Source organism: Gymnoscopelus braueri (assembly GCF_963280865.1).
Source record: "Gymnoscopelus braueri genome assembly, chromosome: 10".
Lineage (NCBI taxonomy): Eukaryota > Metazoa > Chordata > Actinopteri > Myctophiformes > Myctophidae > Gymnoscopelus > Gymnoscopelus braueri.
This window is the reverse complement of record NC_137611.1, coordinates 17,005,283-17,019,547: the sequence shown is the minus strand read 5'-3', so window position 1 is coordinate 17,019,547 and position 14,265 is coordinate 17,005,283. Positions and strand designations below refer to the sequence as shown.

Genomic DNA, 14,265 nt, shown 5'->3' with positions numbered 1-14,265 from the left:
GTGCTCATGTCACGTGGCAGGGTGTAGACGAGACGAGCATGTGTCTCCTCCGATTAATACACATGAAATCACCAGTCGCTTCTTTTCACCTGACAGAGAACGGAGGAACATGGTGAACAGCCGGCCTGACCAACCTGTAGGTCAGGAGTTACTAGTGCAGCACCAGAGATCACACTCCCGCCCAAATTCCCACCCTCAAACATGTACAATTGTATTTGTTGGAGCACCCAGAATAATGTTAACTAATTTAGGGGACTTTTATAATGCTTGTCAGAACTTGTACATCCACAGAGCTCAGTTTCAGGTTTGTTTCTTCTTTTGACTCTTGCATCATGAACTAAAGCATAATATCACCATAATCCTTTAAATATTAGAAAAAGCCCTTGGCTCCGGGCTCGGTAAAATCTGCACATCACTCGCTGATACACCTAGGTAAAACTGAATCCATTCTTTTTGGGTCCAAAATTTACCTCAGTAAGGCCACAGATTTCACGATCAGAGTGGGTGACAATGTTATCACAAGGAAAGAAGAGATAACCTATCTGGGTTGTATTTTAGATAACAATCTTTCCTGTGATAAAATGGCAACAAAAGTAATCAAGAAAGTCAACCAAAGAACAAGATTTTTGGGCAGAATCTCCTCGTTGGTCAGTAGGAATGCACTGAGGACACTAGCTGGAGCACTCATCCAATTTCCTTTTGACTATGCATGCACCTCATGGTACTCAAAACTACAGACCTCTCAAAACAAACTAGTCAGAGACCTCACACCTAGGACTCACCTAACCCCTGATCATTATGCTGGGGATGGCTGTCCATGTACCTGTCAAACTACTCAAAAAGAGTGAGAAACGCCCACAGGCAAAACACCAGAGGGAGCTCCACTGATCTCATTCCCCCCAGATTTGGCACAAATATGGGGATGAATTCATTTTACTATTATGACACCAAAATGTGGAATGCCCTATCACCAGCCATCAAAAAGTGTGACTCCCTACCCTCCTTAACCGCCATGAAAGAGCACCTGTCTGCAATTTGCAACTGGGTGTCTTCTAGCTTTTAAAATTACCCCCCACAGTTTTTTTTCTGTAAATATAATTTAACTGCTCTTAGTATTGATTATTTCTTGTAAAGTATTGAATACAATTGAATACATAGGATAGGACCACAATGGAAACAAGCCCTCAGGGCTTTTTGTGTTATCCTTTTAGCATTATTGTACAACTGTACCTCTGCACTATTTGCAAACTGTTAATGAAGTATTCAATCAATCAATCAAAAATAAATTTCCTGTGAATTGCCAGAGGGTGTAATACATTAATCAAACATCAGAGAGTGCTGTTGTCTCTGTTATTGTTGGCACTACTGCTGTACAGTAATACTATGGGGTTTCACAAACCACAATTCTCTGGGTGCACAAAATCATGGTCACAAATATTGACATATAGTCAGACAGTCCAAGGTAGTGGAGTATTGATATAACTATGTATAATTTCCCCTTCACTATAGAAACTTTATATCTTAAATTCTCCCTTCCCTGAAACTGCATTGTATTGAAGTCATTTTGTTAACAAATGTCATCTACTTTTCAAAGCATTATCTTCTGGGGTTACATTTGGTTGTTGGAAATCAGAAGCAGAGGACCATCTTTTTTTGCCCAATAAAGAATAATACTTGTAATAAGACAGTCATAGGTAAACTTACACTTAAGGATACTTGATTAAATCATTTTAACATAATGCTTAAGACAAATACAGTATATCTTACATACAGCATATATACATTTGCAACATACAACATACAAAAACAATACAAAAAACTGCAACCAGGCCTACCTCAGCCTAAACATTTAACTTAAGGATCACAAGTAACTTCAACCCAACTGTGAACAACCTGAAAAACAATAGGCAAGAAGAGCTTTTTAAGGCATCCAAAGGAACATCAAGTTGGACACATCCCAATTAAAATCTTGCTCAAAATATCGGACTGCCCCATTTCCCTTTGAGGTTGCAAGGTCTGGGGTTCACATGCCAACTAAAACTTTACAAATTGGGATAAACACCAAACAAATTGAGACTGCATGCATGAGTTCTGCAAATCATTCTGAGCATCCAACGAAAGAACCAAATCATGCATGCAGAGGCAGAGCCTGCATTAGGGGGTTACCCAGCTACTAATTATACAAATTGAAATAATTCAATTTGTATAATTATGATCATTCATCAAGAAAGTAACCATGATTACATGACAGGCTCCATAAAAATCCCTCACATCAGTGTTAATTTTGACATCATGTACATTCTGATTTAGTTTTAGTCATAGTCTTTTGAATACAATTTCATTTAGTTTTAGTCATATTTTAGTCATCTGAAATGTTTTAGTTTTAGTCTAGTTTTAGTCGACTAAATATCATAAGATTTCATTCGACTAAACTGTATTTTGCTGGGCCTTGATGGCCCGCAATGCCTGATTTTACACTTGGTTGCATGCTGAAAATAGCAGATCTACAAGCTCACAACTTGTGAGCTTGTAGATCTGCTATTTTCAGAGTGCAACATCCAAGCTAACCTGACTCCGTCAAAAAAGCTTGCGACACACATTTTGTTTCACAAAAATTAGATTCCCGGAGGGAGGGGGTTTTACAAGGCTACACCCAAGCACAACCAAACATAAAATTACTTGTCTTTTAGTTCTACTGGATCTCTTCTCCTGTAGTCCCTCCCTAACATTATAGTCTAGTTTTTATTTGTTGACAAAATTGTCGATATATTTAGTCTTAGTTTTAGTCATCATAGCTTAGTTTTATTTAGTTTTCGTCAGTGAAAAAAGGTAGTCCACGAAATGAACACTGCCTCACATACACAGACCACATCACATAAACCAAATTGAAATCAAAAAGAAAACTATGTTCTGTCACATTGTAAAGACTCAAACTAAGATTCAATTTATTGTCACAAAGGCTGTACGAGTACATGCACTGTGAAAAATTTAGGTTGGTGGTGCTCCATAATACACAATAAAAGAAAAACAATACATAAATAACAATACTGACCTTCTTGTCACCTGACAGGGGGGAGTTTCCCTGGTTGGACGTAGCGCGTGGAAGGAACACGTTATTCCAACCAGTTCCCTTCCCCTCCATCAGGCGCCCCGACTGACCAGGGGGAGGCAGTATAGTGACCAGGATTACTACATGTTTTTGTGAGGGTATTAACTACCCTAGGAGACACGGGGAGAACATGCAAACTCCACACAGAGTAGGCCCTTTCGCCAACCCCACCTAGGGTATGGGCCCCCAGCGCCCACAGCGTCCCCAGGACCAGGACCCAGGACCTTCTAGCTGTGAGGCGACAGCGCTACCGACTACTAATACTCTAAACTTATCAACAGCCCAAAAGCCATTTCTAAAATAATTAGCCTTATAGTCTTATAGCCTGGGGGAGGAAACTGTTCTTCAGTCTGTTTGTGCCAGGTTCCGATACCTCTTCCCTGATGGCAACAGTTTGAACAGACTGTTATGGGGGTGTGTGGGGTCTTTGATGATGACCCTCAGGTCATTTCCTGAGGCAGCACTGGCTGCCTGGGTGTACCGCTCCTCCAGACTGGGCAGTTGACATCCAGTGATTCGTTCGGCTGTGCGTATACCACCCTTCTCAGAGCCTTATGGTCCCTGTCTCAACACGTCGCCCTCGCCCTCCTCACTGTGCCTGAGAACAGAGAACACACTGGTAATCCTTGACTATGGATGGCCAGACTCAGTGAGCACAGTCTCACCATGGAGAGAGGCCGCCACAGCCACAGGTCAGCCAGCCCTGGCTAGAGAAGACAGACCATGTGCACCACAAACGATGAGGTGGAAACAGAGCTGCACTTTGTACCTGCCAACCAAAAACACACAATACTTCCCACAGTTTACAAACAAAGAGTACTTTGAAAACATGACTAATAACAGAAATCTTGCTTATCTGGTGGCTGGTGGGTGAAGTAAAACATTTTAATATTACCCAGCAGCATGTGAGCATGATGTCCAGTAGAATGCATGCAGCCACTGTAAAGACTGTCAATCACCATGCAGATCTCGCTTGGTACTCAGACCTTCTGCACACACACACACGCACGCACACACACACACACACACACACACACACACACACACACACACACACACACACACACACACACACACACACACACACACACACACACACACACACACACACACACACAGACACACAGAGAGAGAGAGGTTAGGGTTAGGGAGAGAGAGAGAGAGAGAGAGAGAGAGAGAGAGAGAGAGAGAGAGAGAGAGAGAGAGAGAGAGAGAGAGTGCTATGTTTGCACATTTCTTTATATTCTTGTAAACCTATAAATTGTATATATATTTTCACCCATGCTTTGCCAATGTAAACGTGTATCCCATGTCAATAATTTATTTGGTCATAATAAAGCCGCTTAGAACAGAGACAGAGAGAAAGAGGAGAGAGAAAGAGAGACAGAGAGGGAGAGAGAGAAAGAGAGACAGAGAGTCAGAGAGGGAGAGAGACAGAGAGAGAGATAGTTTCCCCCAGATGATGACGACGCAACAGCAGCTACGTCACAACCTCACGGTGATGCGACCAACGAGAGAGAGAGAGAGAGAGAGAGAAGAGAACTGTGCCTCAGTGTCACTAACCGACCTTATTTCACCACAATCAGTCTGACACAGAGACACAGAGACAGACAGACAACAAGCGACGCCGTTTCTTTCTCAGCAATGTGGCACCAACCGTCACCGTTCTCGACCATGATATAATAATTATTAAAAAAAACAATTGTTGGCTAACGAGTTAGCCAAGCTATATGCTAATGTAAATAGAACGAGAGAGTCATGTTTTCGCTGCTGTGTGTGTTGCTGCCTGCTGCTGCTGCTGCTGCTGCTATAATCTCCGGATGAGAAGAAACACACAGACATACCGCAGTGAAGCCCTCAGCGTCAGCCCGGGGCCGCCATAGGGTCGTCTGTTCTGTTTGGACGGATAGAAACAACACACAGAGACGTTGTTGAGGAGGAGGCCAAGTGAGGAGGAGGAGGAGGAGGTGGTGGAGGTGGAGGAGGAGGAAGCCGCCGAGGAGGAGAAGGAGAACAAACCGCCAGGATGAAGTTCACGGAGCATCTCTCGGCGCACATCACTCCGGAGTGGAGGAAACAATACATCCAGTATGAGGTACCTATTACATGATGCAGCTCCCCATGTAATTCTCTCTCCGCTGTGCTTGCCTGTACTAGCACACAGTGGTGGAAAAAGTACTCACATTTTTTACTAAAGTAAAAGTATCAATTCTGTAGAAATACTCCGTTACAAGTAAAAAAAAAGTCAGGTATTCAAAATGTACTCGAGTAAAAGTACTATTGGTATCAGACAGTATTGGAAGTAGACAGTTCTCATTGTGCAGAATGTCCCATTTCAAGTTTTGCAAATGTACAAGAATCTTTTGAAAATAGCAGATCTACAAGCTGCGTGGCGATGCGACGCATTGTGAGCTTGCTTTTCAAATGGCTTTAATGTATACAGGGCTGAAGTGGTTAATGTATGTTTTGTAATAATAATCAAAATCTACAAAGTAACTATAGTAACAACATTTTTTCCCCAAATTTTCTAGTGGAGTAAAAGTACAATATTTGCCTCTGAAGTGTAGTGGGGTAGAAGTAAAAGTACTGAAAATTGGAAATACTCCAGCAAAGTAAAAGAACCTCAAAATTGTACTCAGAAGTACAATTTTGAGGAAATAAGTACAGTACTTGAGTAAATGTACTTAGTTACTTTATACCACTGCTAGCACACTGCTGCTGCTGCTGCTCAGCTAGCTGCCTGTGGCTACCTGCTGAGCTAACCAACGGTAGCTGTAGTCATCTAACCGTGACTCGCACAACAACACCAACTGCCACGGTTTATAATCAACCGTGGGTTGGTGTTGTTAAGTTTGTATTATTATAATATATATATATACGTTTTTGCTGTATGAAAGGGAATACAATGTTACATGATGATGAAGGAACTATAAAGGAAGCAGTGCCAGCTAGCTCATTGAAGCTAGCCAAACTAGCCAAGCCAGATTTGTTTTTGTTGTTGGGTCTCCTGCTGCAGGCAGGTTCATTCTCATGTCTTTGTTTAAAAAACTGTTGGTGGCGGCCCCAGGTACACCGTCAAATTCTTAGTGTCAGTTAAACTGTGACTGTAAATGTCCATTTAGTTCGATTTGTACCTGAATCTAAGAGTTGCAGCCTTGTTTCACCAAACTGGTGTAACTGGTAGATTTTGCAATGCGTTTTTTGGGAGACAATGCATTTAGACGAGTCATCACATATTTAGATCATCTTGCAGCCTGTTTAACCCCCTCTGTCTGTCTGTCTCTGTCCTAAACCGCTGACAGAGCAGAAACGTGTTCGTGTTTTTTTTCCCTCCTGCCAATTTTAAACATTGTACTGGGTGGGAATGGGATGAGGTCAGTGAGTGCAAATGGGCGAGAGAAAGGTGGTGATGATAAACTCAGGCCAAATCTGCAACCTTTGGCACATCGATGCTGTTTATTATGAGCCTTTTATATCGGGTATCTCCCAGTTAAATCACCAAATAAGCACAACCGATCTTGATGCTATATGGAAGTTATATTAATATTAGTCATCTTCAGAAGGTCACTGTAATGAAGAGGGTCTGCTCTTAAGAGAACAACTAAGAATGACCCACTGGGCGTGTAATAAACATGCTATAATTGCTATACAATTAAATACTGGTTTAACTGTAGTCTTCCTCTTGATTCAACTACAGTGTAATTAAAAGAATAGATAGGCAGTCAGCTTTTGAGTATGGGTCTATGTTGTGAACAAGAGGGGGAAAAGGCCACACTCGCCTCCTTATGTCATTATCTTGCCTGTTTGTTTGTTTGATTGAATACTTCATTAGTCAGAACTGTAACAGCGCGAGGTACAGTCAGACATTAAGGTTAAAAGGATAACCCCAAAAAAGTCCTGGGAACTTGTTTCCATTGTGGTCCGACTCCTATGTAATTGTATGTGTATACTATGTGGTCCTGTGCTTAATTGAACCATAATGTTGTTGAGATGCAACACATTAGGGTTAGCAAGCTTATTAGCTGTGATGAAGTTTGTGTGTCCACAGCAGTCCAACAGCTGTAATTTTATGGGCAAGGTTGTGAAATATGCATTGCCACTGTTATACTACGACTATACATGTGTACAGTACTGTGTTTATTATGCTATAGTTAGTTGCAGTACTGCACAATTCTAGCTCCAATTATAAATAATGAACTGTGTGTGCATCAGCAAGCATGTCATTACATAACAGTTTACACACATCATTAGTTCTTATAGTCTTTTGTCAATAAGCATTTATTTAAATCAGCTATAAGCTTAACAAACTGGTCATTGACTAATCGGTACGAAGTGTGGAATGCAGATTTCAGAAACCATATTTCTTCTCCCCCCGGGTTGCCTATGTTTCATGCCTGCGTTTCTCCCCCTGTCCCTCTCCTGCACGGAGCAGCTCTGCCTGCGTTGTGTGATGATGGTCGTTGCAGTATTCTCTCATAAGTCATTGCCTCTGCTCTGAGTCTGCACAGTCACACTTGGTTCAGCACTGTCTGTGTCACTGCAGCAGCAGAGACCGTTTCAGTGCTTCTGAGCTGAGGCACACACCACCGGCAAAGCCTTTCCTGTTTATAGAAATTGTGACATTGAAGTGGTGTGGAACTATTTTAAGCCTCTGGTGACTCTTTGTTCCCCCCCGGGAACATTTTTGGAGCAATAGTTTATGTAGCCTAACATCTATTCTTCAATGATGTAATGTGTGTATCCTGATTCCCCTCTTCTGATCTTCACACACATTAATATGAATGATAGTTGTTTTAAAGCTTTTGGACAATGGTCATCAGGCTATTGGAAAAGCAATTTGAAGACTATCTCTGTGTTTGTTTGTTTTATTGATTGAATACTTTATTAGACAGAAATGTAAACAGCACGAGGTACAGTACAGTCAGACATTTAGGCTAAAAGGATAACTCCCATCATCACCAGATCAAAGCTGGAATTGCCACAGATTGAGCAAACAACCTTCTGCTTTATGGGGTTAACTTCTTTACCCACTTGAACCCTATATACTTGAACGCAGAATAGCGAAAATAGCCGATCTACAGTACAAGCTCTAGTAGATCTGCTGTTTTCGTTTTTTTACCCATTTAATGTTTGAAAATTTGCACTTGTTTTTTGAGAGTTTGTAAAAATGACTGGACATTTTTCAAAATGTTTGACCTATAATGGCATGCTCAAAATAGTGATGCCAGGGTTAACGTTGTTAACTGCCAGACCAACTGATCACCATTTAATTAAAACAGTTATGTAAGGCTGTTTTAAATCATTCTAATACCAAACTGGTGAAAAGCTGTCATCACATGCTTATTTCTATGACCGTGTCAAGTTGATCCTAGTTTGCCTTTCTGGACTTACCGTTCCAGTTAATAACTCAGCTGTAATTCTGGACTTGGGCCCAGTCAGGCTAGTCTTTCACATAAGCACACAGGCCTTGAATGATGTGACCCAGACGGACTCAGGCCTGTGATGTTTTGAGACCCAGGCAGATGCATGTAGGCCTGGATCGCATTTCATGTTTTCCCACTGCAGCTGTGTTTGGGTCAGACGCATAGCAAGACAGATCAACAATTGGCAGCAGCGCACCACTGTTATGATGGGATGTGTGTGCTGAACCATAGACCGAATCAGGCTCTCCAGTTTCATACTGGCCCAAGCCGCTTCATGCTTGTCATGTTTTCTCACAGCAGCTGTGTTTGGGTCAGATGCGTAGCAGGAGAATGAATATTAGGGCGTTAACACAATGAACATCATGTATTTATTTTACATCTGTAAGATTGCAGTTATGTACATTTTTAATACGTAGTCCATCCATACCACTGATTTGTGGATCAATAATATTGAGTCACAGGATTTTATTCGCAACAATGGGACATATAAATGTGACTTATTTTCTAGGCAGGCTTACTGGGCAACAGTTTGCGGGACTGGAACACTTACTGACCAGCTGAACAAAGGCATGACTGACTGCATAATTGGCTGCCTGGCCGACCAAAAGGATGATATGGATTTCCAAATGATCCGTTACAAAGTAGCTCTTTTTTTTACCCTGATAAATATCTAGCATGACCGAAGCCTTTTTAATACAAAGGCTTGGCTTTCTGTCATCTGTGTTAGAGGAAAGCTAATTTATCCACCAATCGAATGTATAACTAATTATTGAAGTTAAAGTCGAGGACAATGTTATTAGTAATAAATAAAGTACTGAAGAGAGCTGAGTGAGTAGGAAGAGGAGGAGATGGGAGAGTAGACCGAAAGATGAAGAGTCGGAAAAGGTAGAGGTAAGGAAGAAAGAAGGGGAGAATCTGAGGGTCGAAAGGAGAAAGCAGGAAAGAGCATGCCGGTGTTGAGAGTCCGGGTGGGAGAGCACGTCGTGGTATTCGTGTATGGGAAGTCACTTTGCTGATGGTGGCTGCTTTCGGTCAGACTCAGAACAGCATGCAGAGCCATGGAAGAAAATGGAGAAGAAATCCACAGCTGTCACCTGATGTAATAGCTTTCTGTCTGCAAGCCTTTTGCAGGGGCCACATTGTGTCCATCCTAAACTCTTAAAATCTCTTTAAAATAGTTAAAATCATTCAGAGATGCAAAATATTCTACTAATTGGTGCTATATATGGCTCGTCATTAGGTGTCAGCTGGCTTTTAGGTTGTAGCCAGAAATGTTATAATATTGGGTAAAATGGGTAAACTCATGTAATTGAATGTGCACCCAGTAGAATTTTTTTTAGAGCACATATTCCTTAGCACACATTGTACGGTTGAATCATTTATACCTCAAGGAGGAAAGTGACAGAGATCCGGATGCTATCTTACCACATGCACTACTAAACTATGATTTTCTGTGGAGCCAATGCCACTAAAGGCAATAAAATACCCAAATCTGCAACAACAATAACAGCCTGCTGGAGAGACTCAGCCTGTACTTTATTGTGGAGATGCTATTTGTTCACTGCTCCCTGTCGAGGACACACACACTCGCATACTCATGAAGCTAAATCTTAGTGAAGGCTAAATAATAGCCTACATCTCTGAAAATGCCCGACACACTTAGCTTGATGTATCATTTTCACAAACTTTAAATTTAGTTTTTTGTATCCAGAAAAACTGTATAAAAACATTTTTGTATTTTGAAGCCACAAAAAAAAGAAAAGAAACCAAAAAAAAAACAGAAACCAAACTTTAATTGAATTCATAATTCGATAAGGAAGGTTGGATGCTCTAATAATGTGTACCTTCTGAGATACCAGATCACTTAATGCAATGTCAGCTCTTTTTTAGATGGACATGAATGGAATTAACTTTGAGAGAACAGAAGCTCTACATTCATTATGAAATATGAGACATTGCACATCGGTCAAGTGCTGATAATGTCATGGAAGAGGTTGAGAGAGAGTCTGTGTGCACATGTTTTTATTTTCTTTTCTAGTGGTGCATTTAATACATTTTCAAAAATAGCAGATCTACAAGCTCAAATTGTCCTGTAGGTCGGATCTTTCTGCTATTTTGTATATACAGTATATATGTACATGCTGCTGTACATGTTAGTGGTCGGGCCATGGAGTGTGTTGTTTGTGTATGAGATTGTCTTTATCTGTGTATATGTGTTCTGGTTCAGTTGTTCTTCATCAGTAATGCAACGCTCAGCAGCAAATAGTCATGGAAGAGAGACACTTCTACTGGTCTTATCATGTGAAGGGGGAAAAAACTGTGAGAAAGTGTTGAGAATACAGATAGGAGATGAAGAAACTAAAGGTTAGGATATGAAGTGCAAAGAGAACAACAGATTTGACAACGACACATTATTATTATTTGAAAATGTACACATCCCATATACACCTGGCATTTTAAAAGCAAACAAAGAAAAATACAAACTGCACAAGAATGAAAGAGACCGAATAACAGAAGGGATAAGAAATATAGAGGAGAAGAACCAGAGCAGTAGGTGAGAATGAAGGAGCGAAGGATGGAAGCGAGAGAGAGAGAGAGAGAGGGAGGGAAAGAATTAGAGAGAGGTAAGAAGGACATCGAAGAGGAGAATTGAGTTAGATGGCACAAGCTACCACCTGACTAGCATTAGAGGATCACACACATACCACACACACACACACTCCATACTAATGTACATGTACTCACACACAGCTGCGGGTCTTACTTTTTCCTACTACTACTTCCCTGAAGGGGGTACTGGCTGGGTGTCCAACCCTGGGGCTCAAGTTCATTCCAACACCTAAGCACTCCTGTCATGTGGAGACTGGAGCTGGGCCATTATGACTTCAAAGTAAAGCAAGATAAAATGTCATAAGATGTCATGCTATGGTTAACCGTGGATAAATGTCAACATTCTCAAGTGTACACATTTACAAACAAAATGCCAAAATGCCCATCCCTACTGTAAATGCATTTTTTTGTATTAAGAAAAGTACTTGGGGATAGGATTACCAGAGCAGACTGATTTTAAAATTATGGGCGCATACCACATGGGCTCAATACCCTGATCAGCGAGTCCCCGGTTCGATTCCCGTCCAGCCAGACCATTTGCTGAAATGTAATTTGTGAAGTAGCTGAAAAAGCTGTAACTTCCCTCTTCTACCCCAGATTTTAACCCGGTTTCCTGTATTTTTTTACCATTGCGCTAATAGAGCCTGCCTCTGTCTGAGCTGAGCTCAGGGGAATTGAATCTTGACCATCAGGTCAAAATTTGTGTCAGATCCTGTGTCCTGGTGAGACCTGTCCTTTGACACAATCTATATGTCTCAACAGAAGAGCAGGGAGACTAAATACAACCCCCCCAATTGTATAAGTTATATTGTATTAACAACATACTCTACCATAAGTAAGAATTTTAGAACGAGTGTAAAACCAGATGTCAGATGGCACCAACAGAGAAGTCAAGTTAAGCAGGAAATTGCTTCATTATTTCTAGTTTGGGCAAGATAAATGCATTCGAATGGAAGCGTAATATTGATTCATTTTCGAAACGGTGACTCATCTTCCATTCTGCCAGTCCTGCCACCAGAACAGAACAGAGATTTATATCACATAAGAGGGAAGTCGTCAAGTCAAACCGGCTGCATGGTATCCAGAGTCCAGCTTAGATGGGCTTGTTTTTTCTCTAAACTTCCTTAATTGCACAATTCAGTCATGTCCTTCCATGGCCCATGTGTAGTGACTTGTGAATAATAGGTTAAAGGAGAAGCTACAGAGAGATGGAGGCTATTTCAATGTGGATGAGTTTGAGTCCATTTGCACTGCTGAAAAATAATGAAAATAAGAATGAATATTTCAATCAGTTTTTTTGGGCGGTGAAACCGCCCCTATAAGTGAGATTTGGAAAAATGTACATTTTCCTGCGCTGTGATCTGGGCCCAGGAAATTTGTACAATTATCCTGCGCTGTGATTGGCCAATCACAGTCTATTCAGGACTGTGATTGGCCAGTGTCACATGACACATGTGCATAGCCCTATATAAGGAACCATAACTTGAAAAAAACCAAAAATTTGTTTTTTTCAAGTTATGGTTTCGTCCATCATAAAGAGTGTTTCAATAAATGTATTTATCTTTTGTACATGATTGGTTGACTCCATTCAGTATTGTGATTAGCTAGCAAGACACCGCCCACTTCACACAGGGTGTGATTTTTCATATAATTTCAATAAAATGTTATTCTAGTGCCAAATCTCAACACGTTGTAGAACTATAGCCAAGCTGAAACCCATTTTAACACACACAGACCTAGTCACAGTAACCCATGCTTTTATCACCTCTCGTTTGGACTACTGTAATTCCCTATATCTGGGGCTGCCCCAGTCCACCATCTCCCGTTTGCAGATGGTTCAAAATTCTGCTGCTAGACTCATTACTGGAACAAAGAAACAAGAACATATTACCCCGGCGCTGGTACAACTGCACTGGTTTCCAGTAAAATTTTGAATTGAGTTTAAAGCTTTGCTCTTGCACCTTTTAACTCTTGCTTTTAACACAGTTTGAGGTCATTGTTGTTGTTTGTTACTGCTTTGTTTCTATTTGTTTTTGTTGTTTGCTACTGTTTTGTTTCTATTTTTATTTTTATTACTTTTTTACTACGTTAGATGCCTTTATTTTGCTTTGTGAATAGACTAAGGCCTATTTTTTGCTCTTGTTTTGGAAAGCACTTTGGGTCAATTGCTGTTGTTTTTAAATGTGCTATATAAACATTTGACTTGGCTTGACTATAATGACAACACAGCAGGCATAATAATAGTCTAATATAACATCAGTCCACAGTCGTGTTTCATGGAAACCATTGATCTTTAGTTGATTCAAATGGATCTATCCTCTTGGGGAATTTGATATAGCCTAATTAGCCCTAGCCCCAATGGAGACCCAAACTGAATATATGCCACGTATCGTCTCACTCAGAGACCCAGGCATGCCATGTTCAGACTCTGTAGAACTGTGGTCATGTGGGTACCCGCCACGGGTGAGCCCACAAACCATTTCAACTCGTAACCCGGTCATTTGAGGGGACGCTGGACCAAATTCTGATTATGATTAAAGCTGCTAGCCTTAGTCCTGCGGATAGTGTCAGCAAGAGCAGTCATAAAGCATGACGTCATTCTCCTGCAGTAAATGTCCTGCCCCCGCAAGAAACTCACTCAGAAGGTGTTTGATGTTCCTGACGATACCCCCCCCCCCCCCACACACACACACACAGTACACACACCATTGCTCATTGTCAATGCATTGGATCCATACATCACGCATCACAATGCATTGGATCCATACATCACGCATCACAATGCGTGCTCCAATGACAAAGACAATGTTGCCTGTCTGTCGGACCTCACAGAAACCACAGAGATGCAGCATATCAGGATGTGGGGTTTCTGTGGGAGATAGTTGAGAGCATTATCCAGTTATGACTCACATAAGCCTTCTGACAGTTTGGTGTCGAGATATGATGTTCAAGCTTGTGGTGGGGGGGCTGTGAGGAAAGGAATGGAAAAAATGACGATTAGGCAAAATGGAGGCAAGTAGAGAGTGTGAAAAGAAAGATCAAGGACACGTTAAGCAGTGGAGTTGGGATAGAAATGGAGAGAGGGGGAGGAGAAATAATGTGGGATAAGGTGAGAGAAATCAA

The 14,265-nt window shown here is 41.2% G+C and overlaps 1 protein-coding gene across 1 annotated transcript in view; it reads left to right on the top strand.

Moving 5' to 3' along the window:
• The first annotated feature begins 5,087 nt into the window (after positions 1-5,087).
• LOC308094355 (xenotropic and polytropic retrovirus receptor 1 homolog) overlaps positions 5,088-14,265 on the top strand; it is a 47,925-nt gene continuing 38,747 nt past the window's right edge. The window contains exon 1 of the mRNA XM_080440960.1: positions 5,088-5,204. Within this exon, the coding sequence (XP_080297086.1) occupies positions 5,136-5,204 (69 nt within the window). The 5' untranslated portion in view covers positions 5,088-5,135. The remainder of the gene's footprint in view (positions 5,205-14,265) is intronic.